At 51.8% G+C, this 20070-nt stretch overlaps 7 protein-coding genes across 7 annotated transcripts; 4 read left to right on the forward strand and 3 right to left on the reverse strand.

Annotated features, from left to right (window-relative positions):
• Positions 1 to 945: 945 nt before the first annotated feature.
• N7443_007844 (FAD-binding type 2) lies at positions 946 to 3515 on the forward strand (the record flags this gene model as incomplete). Its single annotated transcript, XM_056887900.1, has 2 exons — positions 946 to 2237; positions 2294 to 3515. The coding sequence occupies 2 exons, from the start codon at positions 946 to 948 to the stop codon at positions 3513 to 3515; spliced, it is 2514 nt and encodes an 837-aa protein (XP_056739591.1).
• Positions 3516 to 3976: 461 nt separating this feature from the next.
• Positions 3977 to 4717, reverse strand: N7443_007845 (WSC domain-containing protein; the record flags this gene model as incomplete). Its single annotated transcript, XM_056887901.1, has 2 exons — positions 3977 to 4320; positions 4429 to 4717. 2 exons carry the CDS (start codon positions 4715 to 4717, stop codon positions 3977 to 3979), a joined length of 633 nt encoding a protein of 210 aa, XP_056739592.1.
• Positions 4718 to 5803: 1086 nt separating this feature from the next.
• Positions 5804 to 7588, forward strand: cps1 (Gly-Xaa carboxypeptidase; the record flags this gene model as incomplete). Its single annotated transcript, XM_056887902.1, has 2 exons — positions 5804 to 7493; positions 7545 to 7588. 2 exons carry the CDS (start codon positions 5804 to 5806, stop codon positions 7586 to 7588), a joined length of 1734 nt encoding a protein of 577 aa, XP_056739593.1.
• Positions 7589 to 8292: 704 nt separating this feature from the next.
• Positions 8293 to 9999, forward strand: N7443_007847 (uncharacterized protein; the record flags this gene model as incomplete). The annotated part of the gene is made up of 3 exons (XM_056887903.1): positions 8293 to 8419; positions 8477 to 9330; positions 9382 to 9999. The coding sequence occupies 3 exons, from the start codon at positions 8293 to 8295 to the stop codon at positions 9997 to 9999; spliced, it is 1599 nt and encodes a 532-aa protein (XP_056739594.1).
• A 684-nt stretch (positions 10000 to 10683) lies between these two features.
• On the forward strand, positions 10684 to 11250 carry N7443_007848 (uncharacterized protein; the record flags this gene model as incomplete). The annotated part of the gene is made up of 1 exon (XM_056887904.1): positions 10684 to 11250. The coding sequence occupies one exon, from the start codon at positions 10684 to 10686 to the stop codon at positions 11248 to 11250; it is 567 nt and encodes a 188-aa protein (XP_056739595.1).
• A 1248-nt stretch (positions 11251 to 12498) lies between these two features.
• Positions 12499 to 14825, reverse strand: gta1 (glutaminase GtaA; the record flags this gene model as incomplete). Its single annotated transcript, XM_056887905.1, has 5 exons — positions 12499 to 12571; positions 12622 to 13155; positions 13209 to 14232; positions 14281 to 14573; positions 14632 to 14825. 5 exons carry the CDS (start codon positions 14823 to 14825, stop codon positions 12499 to 12501), a joined length of 2118 nt encoding a protein of 705 aa, XP_056739596.1.
• A 2365-nt stretch (positions 14826 to 17190) lies between these two features.
• Positions 17191 to 19936, reverse strand: anxc4 (annexin ANXC4; the record flags this gene model as incomplete). Its single annotated transcript, XM_056887906.1, has 2 exons — positions 17191 to 17478; positions 17564 to 19936. The coding sequence occupies 2 exons, from the start codon at positions 19934 to 19936 to the stop codon at positions 17191 to 17193; spliced, it is 2661 nt and encodes an 886-aa protein (XP_056739597.1).
• Between the last annotated feature and the right edge of the window lie 134 nt (positions 19937 to 20070).

Here is a 20070-nt window from a genome sequence, read left to right on the forward strand (position 1 = left end):
ATGGGATTTGTCAGGGTCCATCCGCACCTATTCTCCCTCACATTCATATTTCTCCCACCTAGGTATTAGCGCCAAACGCCTTGAAATGAACCGTTACTTAACCCGCACTTGGTTCAGTGAATAAGCACCGCTGCGTGAAATGTATTGGCGGCTCGAAATGGGTCCTATTTATCACTTAAATTTCAGGCCCCACTTGGCAGAGGTTCTATTGTGGCCTAATATGTCAGGCCTCATTTATTGACCAGGATTCATTTAGGGTTTACGGGTTTGGTGGTTAGGGTTAGGGTTACTGCCTCAGGCATGAATTCTAGCCAGAAACGGATGAACCTGGTCCGCAACAATAGATAATCCGAGTGACCGTGTCAGTCACCTGACTCACTAGCCCAACCGTCTTAGGGTTTCCCGTCTTTCCACACCACAACAAACTCCAAGGCCTTCTCGATTCAACTTATTTCCAACCATTTCAGACGCGTCCGGTTGTCTCCGTACTTCATTTACTACTAAAACAATCCTCGGGGAGGGGCCCAAAAGGAAACCTGTCAAAGTATACAGAGCGGCCGCTTGGTACACCGCCCAGATGGCACGCGCTGCGGTCCCCAGGGCTACACCCTCCGCGTCGCGTTACGAGAAGTCAGAGTCGGGAACTCGATGATACGTCTGGAATAGTATATGGCAAAGCGGCTGCCATCCATGATTCTAATAACGCAAAAGCTAGTAGCAGTCGTGAGTATCACTGCCCTTATCCTGCTCTCGGTCTTGGAATCCTCCGACCGCGCGCGTAGCTATGCACGTGTTGACCCACTGTTGTGAGATCAACAATGATGTATGAACATCTGTGAATTAGTTTTCACGTTTGTCGTACTTCATTTTGTGTCATGGCTCTATTCTCTTTTGGTGTTTGATCCTGGAGGTGAATAAAACATTCTGACCTTCCTAGGGCTGAGCATGGTTGCTGAAGAAACACCTGCCTCCAAATACAGCACTTCGGTGGTTCCCGAGTCTCCAGGAAACCCAGAGGGAAACAGCAATATCTCCGGCACCACATTCTTACCACAGGACTCGTCGCTTGAAGACGACGAGACCGATCCCATCGTCATTGTTGATGAACTTTCTGATCTTCAATCTGCTGCCACCCGGTTGATGGACCTTTTTGTCTCCGATGCTTCCGACCCTAGGAACATTGTGGAGGCTGCGAAGCGACTCACCGATCCGCGAAATACTCAGAGCAAACGCTTGAAACCAGCCACTAACAAGCTCATCAATGCGATGAAGGGTTTCAGCAGACAAGCCTTTATTGATGTTGCAGAAATCAAGCAGTTGATTCCTTCGGTGCAGCCTGAAGAAACTATCCATCCATGGAGTCCATCGCCAATTCTGCATCAAGCCAACTGTGCGCGGCTGGCTCTCGATGTGCTTTTGGCAACCCTTGGGTCTCAGTCCCCTCGTCGGGCGATCGAAAGACTCGAAAGCCAGTTTCCTGCCCCTTTCATGGATGCCATAGTAAAAAAGTCTCAGTCCAAGCCTATTGGAGCGAGCACTGCTGAAAAGCAAACATTTGAGCTTGCGCTTGAAATTCGTACACAGTACTTCATCTTGGAGCTAGAAAGGCGTCAGAATGAAAAAGACTTTGACCCGCGAGCAATCCTGAATGGGGTCTTCTATGATGAGCTGGCTCTTGAAGACGTCGATTCAAAGCTTGAGCCGGGCTTCCTTCGGGGATTCAATCTTGCAGATACCTTTGAGGACGAAAATGGATGTCTTCCCGATCGCTTCCAGGATGATGTGATTGACCGTATGGGCGAACTGGAGTACGACCTGCTTGCCCACGAGGATTCTCCTCAAATCCAAGAACTGAAACGGACGTCGTGGACCCGTTTCGTTCAGCGCACCGCGCGCTTCATCCACACACGAAACAAAGAAATCAAATCAGATTTGCTACAACAACCAAAATTGGATGAAGTTCACGATTTGTTGATGAAGGAGATTGAGCGTCGCGAGAATGGGACTCCTGAAAACCCCAACCCTCACGAGTCAGCAGTTCCTGCCTCGGTTGAACATTTAGTGCATAAGTCTCCAGTGCAACCGAACCGGCAGTCTCCACGTGAGACATCAACCACCGTGTCGCCAGAGCGAACAAGGCAGCCTCTCGGCGAGTCCAACTTGCCCTATTCCAGCCCTGTCAGTCAACCCGCAAAGAAATCACATAAGAATTCGGAGCGGCGCGAATCTGCAAAAATGTATGTTTCAGCTCCTGCTCACTTTCTGGTGGCACATTTCTAATTTCTCACTCCAGATCCCGCATGTTGACTAGCTCTCTCGATTCTCTCGCAAAGCGCAAGGAGACAATTCTTCACAACCAAGACCTGTCGCACTTGGAGTCTCAACATACAAGCCGACTGTCTACTACGAGTGAGCACACAAGTTCTCAACTGCCAGTGTCGCGGACACGCGACGAGATCCCTCCATCCCCTGAGCCGGCATCCTCTCAGCCGAGATACCCCCGTCGCGAAAGTGTTGCTTCCGACGATCAGGACTTGAATTTCCGCAACGATGATGAGACTCTGAACCTCGACACGCTGGAGAACGAAGCCGAAGCGACCGCCAGTCCTGTCATGAGACGTACCAAGCCGAGGGACCTGTTCTTCAGTAGTTCGAGTGGAGGTCAACTTCAAGGCTCGCAAGACCAGGACGCGCCGCCACAATCAAATGAATACATTTGGAACTCTCTCACCCAAACCCAAACTCAACCTCAGGCACAACAAGCCCAGCCCCAGCCCCAGCCCCAGCCCCGCGCATTCATCGATCGACAGGCAGATGCCACCAGGATCTCGTGGACTGAGAGTGTCGATGGCAACCCCGAGAGCGCACAAAGACGCCGCGATGAATTCACTGCCCCCACCAACATTGGTACACGCAAGCGTCCTCGCGTGGATTCCGATGACGATTCCGATGACGATGGCGATTTCTTCGTCAATGATGACCGCACCATCGACCCTGCAAGTCGGCGAGCACAGAAGCCCGAGCAAGCACAAACTGTACGGAGAAATTCAAGTAACCTGTCTGCGGATGCTCAGCTCCAACAAGGCTTGAATGCGGCCGGCCAAACCCAACCACCTGCTTCCACACCACCAAGCTCACAAGTTGACACGACACAGGCCATGATGAATGAAGCCCGTCACCGCGAACAAACCGCGCAAAGTTCCATAATTGGGAAACCAGCGAAGAAGAGGCCCCGCAAAAGATGGACACCCGCGGAGGAGGACAAGCTCATGTGGTATATTGAGACTACGGGTACTTCCTGGCATATTCCCTGGGCGGAGATCAAATCAAAGGACAGCTGTGCTCCGAATCCGCTTTGGGTGGATTTGAGTCAACCTGACATCAAAGACAAGGCCAGGAATATTAGACACCGCTACATCAGGGAGGGAAGAGAGCATGAGCTTCATGATAACTGGAAGGCGGTAACGATTGACAGCGCGGTCAGGAAGAAATTCCCAATCAGGGAAGGCTGGTGATGAAGATGTCTTCTTCCACCCCCACTGACTTGGTTTCGCTGCACTTATACCTTATACTGATGCTCGCAACACTCATTGTACAGGAGACGTGAGAGAGCACGGCGGTGATGCTGACTTTTACTTCACTGTCAATATTCTTACTATATCTTTTAATCTTACCCCTAATGCAGTCTTGCGGGATTCTTCAGGTTCAATAAATGCTTCTGAATTTATATATTGTGTCAAAAAGGATATCGAAGTCCAATTCACGGAGAGGCGACAGAGTCAATGCTCCAACTAAGTTCACTAGGAATCTCAAAACGAGTGTAGAGCACCATCCAGCAGCCCGACTAGCACACAAACACGTCAGATCCGCCAGCGGATCATTCTAACATCAATTAGAGCCCAGATAGCAGGAGAGTCGGGCACACGGTATTATGGTACAGTGTACAGAGAGGTAGTATAGTCTAGTCTATCGGCCCTTACAGCAGCAGACCGAGGCCGGCAATCGCAGCGCCGATGACCGATGACCCGGCGTGCATTGAGTTCGCGGCGTTCATGGTAGGCGATGCTGATGTACTGCTAGACACGGAGGTAATGGCGGCAGCAGCAACAGACTTTGAGGCGATGGCGCTAGCACTGGCGCTGGGGACCGTAGAACTGGGTGCGGTCAGGATAGCGGTCGGCACGGATGATGGGTTGATGTTTGTTGGGGCGACAACGATGCCGCCGGCGGCTGTGGAGGCACTTGCAGGTGTCGAGTCCGGAGGAGTCCGAGGAGTCGGAGCTGGAACTGGAATTGGAGACTTCGGTGTATTCGCCGGTGCTGAGGACGGTGAAGTAGTTTTGACCACCACCTGAGACGTCAAATGTTAGCTTCATCGTATTTTAGGTTTTTCCAATGGCATTGGATGGTTCGGTTCAAAAAGCTTACAATTATCCTCTGGCCAGCCAGCGCACACGGTATCGCACTTGTCATCGTCCACCTGGGCCGAGCTTGGTGGTAGCTCGTTTCCACACAGACATTGGAGCCCGGTCAGAGCAGCGATCCGGAAACCGCCACTCTGGCACTTTTCTTCGCAGTATCCTTGGGATTGGAAGGTATATCGGCCCTCGTCTTTGAGGCTAGGGACTGAGGAGTAGCAGCCCAGTACGGAAGTAGAGGCACTCGCCAAGGCCGGCAAGGCGAGCGCAAGAGTAGCGAATAGGTGGTGAGGTTGCATTTTGCAGCGAGTGTTGAGATGGGAAGTCAAAATTGAAAAGAAACGCGAAGGAGTGGATATATAGTCGAGGAAGAGGAATGCGCGATGAAAGGAAGGACGCAAGAGAAGCTATTTAGAAGGGAAGTAGAGAAGAAAAAACCCTGTCAGAATGTCTCAGTTCTTTGATCTGACAGATTCCTTCGGCCCCATATGAACCGGGGACCCATTATTTCGTGGAGTTGAAACGGGGGGCGATGACATCGCGAAGCTCCCCAATCGGGCCCTGAAACACTAACCCAGTGCTCTATTGAACCTATCGGCCTAGGGGTGACGGCCCTATTGGATGGCCCTGGTCTTGATCTCCCTGATCATCATCCCCGGAGTGGATTCCTTGCTTGTGTTGCGCCTATGAAGGACGCGGTGACGAGCCGCGCGAGTCACGAGTGAAACCGATCCTCGATTGTTCACTATTGAACGCCACCTGGTTCGTTCGAGGAGGGTTTCATCGCTTCATGCGTGGGGAATTCCACAATATTGAGGATGCCCCTTGACGCTGCCTAGGAGCTTCCCCCTTGGTGATCCTAAGTGATCGGCCCCATAAGCTGAGTAAGAGAGAATTCGGTGGCGAGAAATGGCTCATACACATAGCTTTCCCGAGGTCCCTTTTTGGGGAGTGTCATGAATTTGGAGGAGCTCAGCGTTTTCGCTTGCAGTGTGTTACGATGGTTCCACGTTTCTTCTTAGCTTCTTCCCAAGGGTCCACACCCGTCCACCGCCAGGAACACTTTCCTTGGCTCGGAGCTGTAGGACTCCAGAAACAACTATCAATCGCGATCGCGATCTCACCATTCCCTCATGTCGTGTATGTGAGGTATAATCGCACTCATCCCACACATCCCACACATCCCACAAATCATGCCTAGCCGAACCTATCGGCAAACACCAGCCAAAACTTGCCAGTTGAGGCAAGCGGCGGCAGCGGCCGCCAGCCGACAGAGAGGGGAAGATAAGATAGTTGGAGATAACCCCGACTATTTATCATAGAAGGATCCCAGAAACTCATCTAATGGTGTACGCACCTAAAGAGTATAGAAGGACACTCGGACCATGAAGACATTCTCCCTCTTTGGATTGGCCTCGCTGCCAGCGGCTCTGGCGCTGAACATCCCCGCCCAGCAGATTCTCTTCCCCGGCGAGCTATCACGCAATTCTGCCGAGCTCTCTGATCGAGAGATCTGCCCGCAGGCAGCAAAGGTCGCTCTCCCCGAGGATGGGTTTGAATCATCACTGAAGTTTCTCAATGATGCTGCTTTCCGAACCCGCCAGGCTTCGCGGCTCTCACGGGCTGTGCAGGTGCCCACAGTTGTCGGCGACTTCATGGAGGATCCGTATGACGAGGCATTCGAGCCGGTGGTGCAGTTCCAGAAATTGCTGAAAGAAATGTTCCCTCGGGTGCATGCAAAGGCCGAGGTTGATCATATTAACCGGCTCGGTCTTGTTTATACCTTCCAAGGCGTGGACACCACCCAAAAGCCCATCCTCTTCATGGCCCATCAGGATGTAGTCCCAATTGACGACCCAGCTGATTGGACTCACCCGCCATTTGATGGATACTTTGACGGCGAATGGCTCTGGGGCCGCGGTTCCAGCGACTGCAAGAACGTGCTCATCGGACTTATGTCCGCCGTGGAGGAATTGCTCACACAAGACTGGAGCCCGTCGCGCACCGTTCTCTTCGCATTCGGATTCGACGAGGAATCACACGGGTTCCTGGGCGCGGGCTCAATTGCTCCGGAGCTGGAGAAGAAGTATGGCAAGGATAGCTTCGAATTCATTCTCGACGAGGGTGGTATGGGACTGCAGTCCCTCGAGAGCGATTCTAACGAGGTGGTGTATGCTCTTCCAGGCGTCGGCGAAAAGGGCAGCCTGGACCTTGTCATGGAACTCGCTGTTCCGGGCGGCCACAGCTCGATCCCGCCTTCGCACACGGGTATTGGCATCATGGCTGAGATTCTGTACGAGCTCGAGCGTCAGGAACTGTTCTCTCCCCGTCTGGATCCCTCCCACCCATCTCACGGTATGCTAGAGTGCCAGGCCCGGTACTCACCGTCGCACGTTGAACCCTGGTTGGCCGACAAATTGGCCGAAGGCGACGCTGAGGCTCTGGGTGAGGCCGTAGCCAGCTCGCGTGGCCCGGCTGTGCGATACACTCTGCAGACGTCACAGGCCGCTGATCTGATCCGCGGTGGTGTCAAGACCAACGCTCTGCCCGAGAAGATCTCGGCCGTCGTAAACTACCGGGTGGCATTGCACATGACACCCGATCAGCTGCGCGAGCGTGCAGTGCGCATCATTAGCCCGATCGCAAAGAGCCACAATGTCTCTCTGCATGTCACCTTCCCCGGCGTTGCTGACAGCAAGGACAACTTCTTCGGTGGTGATGGCGACCGTACTCTGGTCCTCTCTCCTCTCAACGAGCCTCTGTCCCCAGCTCCGATCTCTCCCTCGGATCCGCTCACGTCAAAGGTCTGGGCTCAGTTTTCTGGGGTCGCTCGTAGCGTCTTCGAGTCGCACCCCAATCCTCTGGCCAAGTCGGACTCGAAGGCCGAGTCTTCCCCGACTGTTGTTGTAACGGGTGATATCATGACTGGAAACACTGACACCCGTTTCTACTGGTCTCTCTCGGAGAACATTTACCGCTGGAGTCCCTCGCGTATGGGTGGTACTTTCAACATTCACACTGTGGATGAGCGGATCCGGTTGGATGTTCATCTGGAGGGACTGATGCTGTACTATGGTACGTTTTACTTTTTTATCTGATCTGACGTACCACTAACCTGCCTTTAAGATCTGATCCGCTCGTTCGATGGCTGGAATGAAAAGTCCGAGTAAACAAGTGGATAGAGGAAAAGGCATTGCTAGTTATCCCGTCCACTCGGCAGACTCTGTATACACGCCCGCGCGGATGACTTATGGCAGCCTGTTTAGGCCCATCAGCATTATCTTCTTGCCCCAGCTGTAAAGGCAAGAAAGAGCGATTTACAGGGGACTTGGATCCGAAAAGTGTAGTTTACGCATATTGAGAATCGGCATTAGATTCTCTCTCAGAGCCATAGAAGCCCTTGAATTGAAACAGTCAACACATTATGAATACTTGGGAACTGCAAATACGATTGTCGTAGATATGCTGTACCATGGAGTCTGCATAGTGACTTTATTTTTCCGTCAAGAAGGGCCTTTCTGCCAGCCTCCAGCTCATCGAGCTTTTGCTTAAAGGCTATCCCATAGTGTTACGTGGATAGCCACTTAGTGAGGCATCACACGTGACCAGTGCGGTAGGATAGCTTCTGCACTCGGTCATGATGAATAAACCAGACTTTATCATCCCATCATCCAACACATAGGGTTGATAAAGTCGTGCCAAGAACGCCGTACCGACCGGTCTGGTTTGGCAGATTAGGCCGAACTAGTAGGTCGGCACGCCTTCCAAATCTGGTTAGTGCCAAGTACCTTCCGATCCAGAGGGTGCTCTTTCGCTCCACTCGCTCCACTATACTGCTTGCATTCGTTGTCCAGCAAGACAACAAGACAACAATATGGAGATCTCAGGGTATAAACGCCGGAAGTCAAACGGGTTCGCGTATCCTGCTATTCCAGTAGGCGACCAGGACATCGGTTCGTGGGAAACTGCGGACGAGCCGTTTACAATCCGGCTCATACCAGGTATGTTGATCCAAAAGGTCTTGCGTCTTAGCGCTTATCAAGTCTCATCTATTACAGGCTACCCCTCCGAAGACAGGCTGAGAGCAGATACGTTTCGCGCGGAATCAATCACCCACGTCAATAAACAAAATGAGCAGCTCGTCCGAAGCTACCATCCCAGTTTATCTTCTAGGGAGAGAGTATGGGTCTCGGAGTCCGGTTTCGGTGAGACTGTCTGGCTCGTCGATTCACCTATACTTGGACGAGAGAGCGTCTATGCCGGCGGACGGCCTATTCACTACCTTCCCGGAGACCATTACGAGTATATTCCTTTGGGGATTCTCACCCCCCGATCCCCCGATAAATACAATCAGCACTTTGCTCGATACATTAACCCCAGGCGTTTCCTGCGACCCGCTGATCTTGACAGCCTTCGAGAACTATTTCCCGAGGCTGTAGGTGCGGAGGTACTTCTTGCGGGTTTCCTGGTTGTTCTTTTCGAAAATATGCAGCACGTACATGATGCGTACAGCGAGGTCTGGCCGTTAGAGCTAGCCGGTCTTCGAGTTTTCTTTGATATTACCCGCTATGGCTTTACGACATCACCCATCCAATCCGGTCTAGGCGTGAGTACTGACCCAAGTGGAGAACACCATGCTCGTGCAGGGTGCCTCGGACTCAAGCTCCGGCTACAGAATGGTTCTATGGCCATTACAACCGTCACTCATGGATTTGTTTATTGTCCGGGGGCTTCGATCCCCGTCAATATTTTCAATATGTTTCAAAAAATGATTGAGAAGGCAAAGCGGTCGTTGACACGGGGCATGCCAACCAGGGTCGGCAAGAATGATGATGCCTTCGTGATTCCTAGAGAAGTGCTTACGAATGACCCGGTCGGTAGAGGAGTATGGCTGGCCTCTTCTCATAAAAGGGTACGTTCATCGACTTAACTTTACCCTATTTGTACTTTCTGACACCGCTAGATTGGCGCTATAACCCGCACGTATGACCAGCCAAGCCGCATCAGACCGTACCTAGAAGGGTACAATCACGACCTGTGTCTAATCTCAGATGCTACGCTTCCAGATATTGGCAGCCCCCCAGGCTACCCAACAGTAACAGGATGGGCAGATTACTCGGCGGCTCTCGATGGACAGGAGGTATATGTTGTCTGTCACCAGACAAACGTTGCGCGATGGCGAGTGATTAGAGGAAATCTGGATTCGACCCTCTTTAAGAGGGCAGCAGTTCTCGGCACGGGTTATATGTGGGATAGGAAAAGAAAGTCCCAAAGCTCGTTCTTGCTATGGCACACAGGTACACAACTTACACCAGCTGACGGGTGGTCTGGGGCCCCTCTATGCCTGGGGCGGCCATCAGATACGGCCGCGAAAGCAGTGGTATTCCAGAATTTTCAACGATCCTATTTCCTTGCCGGTCCGTCCTTGAATACGAAAAATTTTGCCTTGGCCAAAGCGGGGTTTCTTCTCCCACCGGATGTCAAGAGCTCGACCATCGTTAGTGCGGATGTACAAAATCGGAACAAGCAATTTGACACACTACCAGCGGCAAATAGAGACTTGTTCGAGTCCGAATCTTAGCGACGCAGTTTCTCTGCCATATAAGAACTACAGCGGGTAGGCTTCTGGAGTATTGCTTTATTGCTAGCGCCATGTTTGTGTGAGAGAGATGTTGCTCAGGTGTGTACGCGTTACTACCTCTCCTGTATTTTTAGCTAGTTCCCGATTCTAAATAGCATTATCCATCATCCAGTCATCTGCTACTTCCTGAGTATAAGAACAATATACTGGCTTATGCTATATAGATAGGCATAAATTGAAGTGGGGATGGCTCGATGGCTGTGCCAAGCATCGGATTCGGGTGGACGGTGCGAGTGCTAGGCTTCGTGATGGTGGTTAGGAGCATACTAACGACGCTGCTGCTCCGACCGCGACTTGGGAAATACCCTCAAGCTACCTGGGCCCGAAAAATGAAAGCAGCTCGGCAGCTCGGCAGCTCGGCAGATTGGGTTGATGGTTTCTGTTATCTATGAGGGTAAAGAGATCCACCGATCCAACGATGTTTAGTATAAAGAGCGGAAAAACTTGAGAGCTAGGCAGCCCTGGCTACCTGATCTTTTTCCTTGCTTTTATTTACTTACCTTCTCCTTATTTTTTATCCTCACTCAAGCCGCTCCTCTTAGCTTTACCTCTGATTCTTTTCTTCACCTGCCCTTTACTATCCCTCCAAGGTTTGCCTCTATGGTTGAGACACGCCCCAAGCCAATGGTGGGGTCCGCTATGGAGGAGGACACCCTGCTGGCGCGCGTCAACGTTATGGTCAGTTTGTGCACGAAGAAACTCGACCAGTACAGTAACAGAGACCACACCATAATCACTTGTGCGAATGAAGTGAACACGCTGGCCGCTCTGAAATCCACAATGATGCATAGAGACATCCTGCCACCCGGTAAGAGAAATATGGACGACACTTTTGTCTATGCCGTTAAGCAGCTAGAAACCCAGGCATCCTGCAAAAAGTACGAAGGTGTCTTCGACGGTAACGGGCACCTCCACATCGACCGCAAACCATCTGGAAATTCAGTTGTCGTTCCGGCTTTCGGTGTCAAATGGCTGCTTTTCATGGGGGGCCGTTGTATCCTTACCGGCAGCGCTTTGTCGCAGCGCTTCCTCTGGATTATGGGCCAAAACAGAGTGCCTGTCCTACGCGGTCGCGGTCTGTCGCAGAAACTCAAAGTCTTCACACGCCCTTTCTCGAGAGACTCGGCCTCCCTGCACGGTATCAGCAGGGACACACTCCAGCATGCTCAGCGAAACTGCCCAATTCTTTAGAGCGATCTGGTGTATAGCAGTCTTCCGGGTGACAGGAATTCTCCGCTTCACGTTTAATGCTTAAGGTCTTTTTGGTCTTTGCCGTCCTTATCAGAATTATCCTTTTCGTCTATATCATCGGCAGGGTCATCTGCGCTGCATTCTGCCTTATTGATCTCGATCCTGCAAAGAAAAACAAGATTCGTTCACCAACGCTAGACCAAATTACTCCCGCTTCTGTTAGAACAGAAGTCAATGCACCACAAAAAGCCTACGCGGACAGTCTAAATTCAACTGATTTTGTCGGCGATCACTATCGCAAAAGACGCCTTGAGATTGAAATTGAGATGGAAGAAGTTTTGCATAGGAGGCGGGAGGAGTTGGCAAATTTCACTTAAAGCGCTTTGGAATTTTTACTCGCTCTCTACGCAATATTTTTGCCGGGATCGAGGATGGCAGCACTAACGCCCCGTTGGGTCTCGGATTAATTATCCAAGTAGCCTTTATACGAGGAAAGGTGCGACCATGTTTTGTTTTTCTTTATATAGAGTCGGCTGGACGGTTGGAACGCTCGAACTAGGAGGAAGAAGGTATATGTGCTTGAACCGCATAGTATGTCAGGTACATTTATTGTCGGGCAGCTAGAATAAATTAAGACAGCTAGAGGTTTACGGCAGGAGAAATAATTTACGAATGAAGGTGACACCGTTTTGGAGACCTTTTGTGTCAAGCGAGTGTAGGCGAAAGATGCGTATGAAAGAAGACCGAAACCGAAGACCTAGGAAATGAAAATATGATCCTAGTAGATTGTGTTCAGAAACCAAAAAGCCCAGCTGCCAGAGCTCTAAGCTCTTCAGCAATGAATTACCCCTTCAAGTTAATGCTTAACTTTAGCCAAGGGTGTTCAGTATTGAACCATTCATCTCACGACCATATAGATATCTCAGCTACGATTCTCAATAATTAAAAGAAAATCTCTCAAAACGGATATCATCAAAATGAGATATTGATACGGTATACATAACAAGAAACCCTCACGAAATGAGCGGACAACCAAAGAAGCACAGACTTCCTCAGAAGGGTATCAAGCGCGAAACAAAAAGGGTATTATGCTCTTCCGCAATCAAGCGGTCGAGGTCCAGCGCGACCATTCCTCATACAACAATCAAAACCCAAGCCTGCGTACCTGACAAAGGATTTGAGAGGAAATTTGCCGCGTGAGAAAAATAATAATAATAGTATAAATAGATGCAAGAAGTGAATGTTGTTTTAGGCTGTCACGAGGAGGGGAGCGAACGCTCCGCCCACAGCAGGACGAGCGACAAATGTGGTTGTGGGGAAACTGGGCTTTGTTAGCTGGGTTTGATGACAGGGTTTGAAGGTTTGACTTACTTTCCCGTGATCGTGTCGTACAGATCAGTCAGGGGGCGGCTGGTGGGTGTCTCGTTGACCCAGGTTGCCAAGTCCTTGAAGAAGGTAGCGCGAGTGTCGGTGGAAGCGATAGCGGCCGAGAAGCATTGCCAGTCTGACTTGGTGTAGGTATGGCGGGTATCCAGGGGAACACCATACTTGTTTGCAACGGTCGGGTAGAAATTGCTTTGCATCTGGTAGACGGAATCTGGCACGAGGCCCAGACCCAGCTGGGCATCGGCATACAGATTGTAAAGGAGGCCTGGGGGTAGTGTTAGGTTTGGAGTATGGAATGTCAGTGGAATGTGGCTTACCGTGGCTGTTGTCATCTCCATAGGACAGAGTGGTATGCGGGGGTTGGCATTTTGGGCAATGGCCAGAGTCTGCCATTTGGAGATGTAATCGTGCGCGATGCTGGAATAGTTGGCGGCATCGTCGCTGTGGCCGGTCAGGTTGGCAATCACTGACATGGCCTGGATACCAATCATGCCCTTGAGAGCGAGGTTGGTTTGATTGCTAATGATGCTGGTTAGTTTTTCGATCATGGAATAGAAGATCTTTGCACTCACGCCAGGGACCCAGCAAAGTCATCAGTCGAGATCTGGTTGGCAGGGTACAACGCGTCATCAACCAGGTATGTGGTCCACTTCTTGAGAAGGTTGTAGTGAGTGTTCAAATAGTCAGCGTCGCTAGCCTTCAGAGCATAAGCCAAGGTCATGATGACCATGTTGCCGCACTCCTCTAGGGGCATCATCTCGTCATTTCCATCGCTGTGGCCAGTGGCGTTGGGATAAGACGACCCCATGTCGTGCATGGCGTAGCTATTAGGATACTTGCCGGCCTCTTGGTTCTCGTACAGCGGTTCCATCACAAGCTTGAGGAGTTCAGGGTTCGAGTACAGGAAGATGGGGTAAGCCGGGAAGATAATATCAACAGTGTTCATGTTCCCATCAGACGAGATCTCCTTCAGGAACAGGTACATCTTATCCTCGGTACCGGCCAACTGAGTAGCACCAAATGCCTGACGAGCCGAGAGGGAGGTGAGCACAAGATAGTCGTCTCCACCAATAGCAAGGGAATCTTTGGCAACCTGGCTATCAAATGAACCTGAAATAGTGCTGGAGTCTTCGTAGTCATTGTGGAAGAAAGACAGGGCGTCGAGCTCAGAGTCAAAATAGCTCTTCCAAAGCGAAGGGACCGGAGCGTACGTAGAGGCGCCCTGGAATTGAACAGCCTCATCCTGAGTAAGACCAAGCGAGAACAGCACGCTGACCGGAGTGTCATCGACAGCTCCCATGTCGTACGAAAAGCCGAAGACGGGCCAGTTGTCGTTGATGGCGCGGAAGTTGGTGTCACTGGTGTCGTCCAAGGAACCGTTCGAGGAGAATTGACCACGCACAACAACGTCCTGACCGGACTGGTAGCTCATGCCATCGGTGGCATCGGTAGCCCAGTACCAGTAGCCCCACTCACTCTGCTGGTTGACCTCGGAGAATGCCAATTGGGTCTGACGGTACACCTTGTGGTATGCGACGTTATCGGTTGTACCGTAATCCCACTGCGCAGTAGTACTGCGATCTCCCGACACCCATTCTAAATCATGTCAGTAATGACCTTCGACATGTTTTTGAGTTGACTTACCAGCTGAGATATCCGCATAAACTTGCACGTCGTGCTCGCTACCATCCAAGGAAGAAACTTCAACATTCAGGTAGGAGAAGACCAGGGATTGGCGCCTGAGATCAGTAGGCGTGATCGGTGACATAAAGGTAATGTTCATTTCCACTTTGTCCAGAACGTTCATGGTGAAGATAGTCTTTGTTGAGGTATACTCGAACCCTGTCTGGTTGACAGTTGTGGTGCCAGGCAGGCCCATCCAGGTATAAGTGTGACCGTCAACACGGACCATACCAGCCCAGCCGGTGACCTGGTTTCTATAGACGTGCCAACATTTTAGATAGAGCCCCAATGCCCTTGAGAACAGCAACTTACTGCCAAAACACGGGCCATTCGCCGGCGAGGTATCCTCCATCGCCTCCATCGCTGCCAAACTCAAGCCAAGTGCTCAGGTACGGCGACTTGACAGCTAATGGAGCAGCCGGGGGACGAGCGGGAGTAAAGGTCGATTGCGCTCCAACGGAGGCAATGAAGGAAACAACCAGCAGACTGAGGCGGGACAGCTGCATAGTGACGGGGTCGGAATATTGTCGACGAAAAAAGGATTGAACGAGATCACAACCGATCAAACGAGGAGCATTTGCCCTTTTTTGTAGTCTGAGTGCCTCGGAAAATAATAAATAAGAAAAATGAGACAGCTCCGATAGCTATGCTGCAGCAACGCTTGCAATGAGTGTGCGGAGGTAAGGATCGACGTTGTGTTTACCGGAATGCCAGAGACATTTTTATAGTTGAGCGCCCAGGGGAGAAAGGAGAGACCCAGGGCCCGCATGCCAGAATGTAGCCACGGCCCACGGCGAAAAGAGTGGAAATGGATTAGCGCAATGGGGATGGTGATTCTATCGAGCAGCAGACCTGCATTTGTTGGAAGTCCCGAGCGAAGTCGGCTGATCAGCGTCAGTGCCCGATGCGAGATCTCATGCGCTAGGCCATATGGGAGGGCATCTCAGTGGATGCGAGGGGGCAGAGCACAGGAGGTGTAAACCCAAGACAGGAAGACCGGGGGTTTTCCCAAGTCCGAGAGCGAGAATGGTCAAAGGCCAAAGGTCAAGCACCATGCATGTATCGCATGGAACAAGCAGCGGTGTATGGATCCACAGCTCCACACAAGTCAAAAGAGCGGGCGTCTTTAGGCCGAAGCGTCCTGCAGATGACTGGACACACGGGATGGCGCAAATAAAGATGTGGAGTCAAATAAACGAGTGTGGTTCATTAAGGAGAGTGGGAGTGCGGAGAAAGTGAAGTTTCAGGTGTCCTGGTGTCCAGGTGGTCGACCTACAGGGCAAGCGACACCCCAGGGAAAGTGCCAGGTGGGTGTGATGGCATCATGCGACACACGACCAGAATACATAGAAGTATATCGAGACTAGAAATCGGGAAATCGGGAAATCGGAAATTTGCGGGGAAGGACGATCACCGGGGCACTTGAGTTGGACTCTACGACGAGTCTTCTCATTTCGGACCTCTTCTTCTCATTTCTCATCTAGGCACGACATCGCCATAAGGGAAAGTACGACATGGAGATCAAATCTCGGGGACCTGCAGGAGTAGACTCATGGCTTGAATGGGTGTTCAAATCAGAGACGCTCCCCTTGCAGGGAGGTCTATCCCTACGCGTCAGCTCGTGGGACTAAGTACCCAGGACCTATATTGTTGTCGTGTGCCAACATATTTGGCAAGTACCGGGTACCACGGTAGATCCACGTCGTAGACCTCCTTGCCGATCTCCTTTGAGACATCACAAATTCGGCACTCAGGGGCTATGACCTGCTCGTTGTTCCCACGAGTTAAATGCCTAGCTTGTTTTTTACTTTTTACTTTTTACTTTTTACTTTTTCTCTTTTTCTTTTTTCATGGAATGTGCGGGGTGGAAATGAATGATCAAAAGGAACGATGTAACATGTTTAATTGGCCGGGCTCGGCCCAATATCATCTGGGCACGGAGTATATCACTTGCACAATGAAATGCCAATCTCCGATGTAATCTCTGATTACCGGACTATGCACTATCCGCAGACCTGCAGCTCGGTGATTCACCTATCTAGGGACCGTCTGCATGGTTCGTGGTCCGTGGGCGTCGGCACCGTGCAGACCGACTCTCCACGAATATGAGATATACCATCTCCGAACGATATCACAGTAGCACCAACAGTGGAGATTTATATTAAAAAAATTAAAATAAAAAAAGGCCCAAGCCACGGCACTGCCGGACCGTTCCATTTCCACGGTTTCTCTGCAGTTTCTCTGGGCTTTCGCTCCACATGCGCTTGACCTTGCCTCAGCAGTAACCCCTTGCCCGATGCAAGCTGCCATCCAAGATCATCCAAGATCTCAGAACGTGGACAAGCTGCAATATATCTGCATGTTTCTCATGGGCCGGAACTAGCACGAGAGACTGCGCCGGGTGGGCGTCCAACTATCAACAGCCACCAGGTCGGCGTGAGCATCTGCATGAGACAATTCACACATAGTGCATTATGCCGAGATTGAGCCACGCATGACCTAGGGATCCAAATTTGGGGCCTGGCGGAGAATTGTCGGAGATGACCTAGTATATGTATTCCGAGGTTGAGATGTTCACTCGGGCTGGGATATCTATGTCCGAGAAATAGCATCAAGGTTTGCCATCCCGTGGTGCAGCATTCTCTGGTCCGGCTCAGGAACATAACAACCACAACACAATCAGAGCTCGGAACCTCCTGCTAAAACTGAGTCTTGAAACTTTCACCATACACACTCACGTTTGCAAATCGATGCACCCAGGCATATATTGGAAACATACTAAAAGCACCAAATCATTGCCTTTGTACCCACTAAGCATAAACATAAACATAAACATTACCACAACCATTCAATTCCAATGGAACCACCCGCCTACGAGCGCGCAAGCTCAATACAAAACTCTCCCCACTCCGTCCCCCCACTAGAAGACATGACCTCCTCAGCAATCGCCTCCTCTAGCCTCTCATTATACCGTCTCCGATACTCCGCCTTAACCAGCTCCAGATGTCTTGGCTCCCAATGCAACCTGACCAGACGCGAAATTAGAAGCTCGGATCGCTCGCGACCGGAACTAGATTCGCGGAGGGCTTGGTGGAGAAGGAGGGCGTCGCGCATGGGACGGTTAATTGCGCCGTTTAAGATATGGGCGAGGGTTTCGCCCTTTTATCATTGTTAGTATGTGTTATTCAAGGGAGAAGGGAACAAGTTTGAGTGAAGGAAGAAAGGGAGAAGATGATTTACATACCACCAGGTTCCGCGACTTGGCGATCATAGCGCGAGCGAAGTTTTGCCCATAATGTCCTTCGTAAGTACGCAGGAGCTCACGGAGATGAGTGTCGCTTCGCAAGACAATGATATTAATCATGGCCGTCTCGCCGCCCTCCTTCGATACAAGCGCGCGGTGCAAATCCGAGACATCCTGACGAACAAGTCTAGAATCTATCGGCTCGCGCTCATCCTGGCGGCGTTCTTCGAGAACAAGCAAGACGGCGACGCGGAATTTATCAGCGCGCAACTCAGCGCGCATACAGCGCTCCAAACTATCGTTGTATCTCGTATCGCGGAAACAAGACTTAATCTCGCGGATGGCGCCATTGGAGCGACCGATTAGAGACTCGATGAGGAGTTCTCGACGGGATGTGCCGGCTTGGTAGTAGCAGTTGGCCCAGTATGCTTCTGATTCCCAACGGCCGAGGGCGGTTGCATAGGCGACTTTGCCGAAGTTGGAGTTTCCTAGTTTGAGGCGGAGGTGTTTGGCAAGATTGATTCCTTTGCCATGCATTTTGACTTTGTTTTTGTATTCTTGTCGGAGGATTAGAATCTCGTCGGTGCTTAGTCGGGGGAGGACTTGGATTATGGCTTTGTTGTCGATGTTGCGGGTGTGGTTTAGGGCGGCTTGCATTGTTACGGCGTCTGATGCTGCGTCGTAGAATGACACGCGCTTTCTGTCGCTTGAAGGGGAGATTAGGACCACGGCGTCGCCGCGCATGGATGAGCTTGACTCGTGCCGCTCATGGGCAGACGATCGGCTGCGATGTTTATCATCTTTGCGATCATCTCGATCGCGATCCCTCCCCTTTTCCTTCTCCTTGGTTTTGTCCTTGCTACTTCGGATTCGAATCTCCTTTTCGCTCTTCGAGCTGCGCTTGCGACGCCCTGATTCGGAATTCGAGGTACCACCATCCAACTGCTCAAAGTCGGAAATGTCATCGTCACGCGAAGGCATCATAATCGGAGACGGCATGGGCGACATAGATTGATAGGTACCACGGTAAGGCTCCAGTAAAGGACTCGCCGGCGGATGTCCGTGTCCAACATGGCTATGAGCTCCAGCAACAGCCAAATTATTCCCTGAAGAAACAGAGAGACTATGAGGCCGACCACGCCCGCCTCCGGGAGTGATCTCAACGACCTGAGTCTGATGATGAGACGGCTGGGGTTGCGAATGTGGAAGCGGGAGAGGCTGCGGGTGCGGCTGTGGCTGCGGGTGCGGGTGCGACCTGTCTACGAATTGAGGCTCATTGCTATACCTGTACGGATATACAGGTTGATCCCCATGCTGTGACTTGGAGAATGAATCGCGCGGCTTAGAGAATTGCTCCTGCGGCGAAGCGCTGTACGGCTGTACGGGCGTTGCCTTGGAAGTATACCGGACGTTAGGATCGACATGCGCATACTGGTACTGTCCGGGCTGGGCATAGCTCACCGGAGCCGCGTGGGCGTCGGCAGCAGAGGCGGTGCGGTAATGCGATGGAACATACGGACCAGACGAAGATGGCGCATAGGCAGGCTGCTGAGGACCTACATACTGCGGCATGGGATATGTTGGTGCCGTCGTCGCAGGGCCATTGGGATACGCCGAGCCCGTGGGGAACCCACCAGGCATAGACGTTGGCGGTCCAGCTTGCGTGGTAGGCGGGACGAAGCCCGGACGCTCACACTCGGGAACAGCCGCCCAGTCCGTGCCTTCTCCGGGGTACGCAGGCTTGCGCACACCAGGTTGAGAAGGTGGGAAGCCCAACGGCTGCGCATACTGGTACTTTCCCGGTCGCGCATAGCTCGGATGACTTCCAGGGTCATCGCCATAGGCCAAGTCATCATCCAAATCTGATTCCGAGTCCGAATGATCCCGCCGACTCGAACGAGCAGGCGCAACAGGTATGCGCTGCTGCGAGCGACTGGGATGTTCACGCGGGTGCGCAACCCTCACATCATCATCTGAATGCTCATAGCGATCATCACGACGGCGCGAACTATCCGCACCCCTCTCGCGACGTCTCGAATCATCCGAGTCCGAACGAGCATCATAGCGAGCGGGGCTACGAGGGGCACGGGAGACCAGACTGCGCGGATCCTCGGTCTCGACGCGAGGATCGCGCAAACGACCCTCTTTCAGCAACTTGTACTGGCGCTCGATCTCGGCCTCCTCGTCAGAGCCATAGCTGCGGCTGACCGACTTGGAGGATTTGGGAGCGATCTCGACCGCGGGGGAACGGGCGCGGGAACGCTCGCGAGAGGGTGAGGGCACTCGACTGTCGCGCGACCGGGAGCGTTCGCGGCTACGACCAGGGGACTTGGAGCGGGTGCGCGACCGTGGGTCATTGACCTGGAGCGACATCGTTCCAAGGTCCGGTGGTGGAGATGGTGCCGGATCTGGAGATGTGTTTATTCACCGAGTATAGGGGGGTTTCTGGAGTTCAGGAATTGAGCAAAGCTCGTACGAACTGTGGGAGCTTGATCTGTGCGGGGTGC

Source organism: Penicillium atrosanguineum, assembly GCF_028827265.1.
Source record: "Penicillium atrosanguineum strain IBT 20685 chromosome Unknown utg000006l_segment0_segment0, whole genome shotgun sequence".
Taxonomy (NCBI): domain Eukaryota; kingdom Fungi; phylum Ascomycota; class Eurotiomycetes; order Eurotiales; family Aspergillaceae; genus Penicillium; species Penicillium atrosanguineum.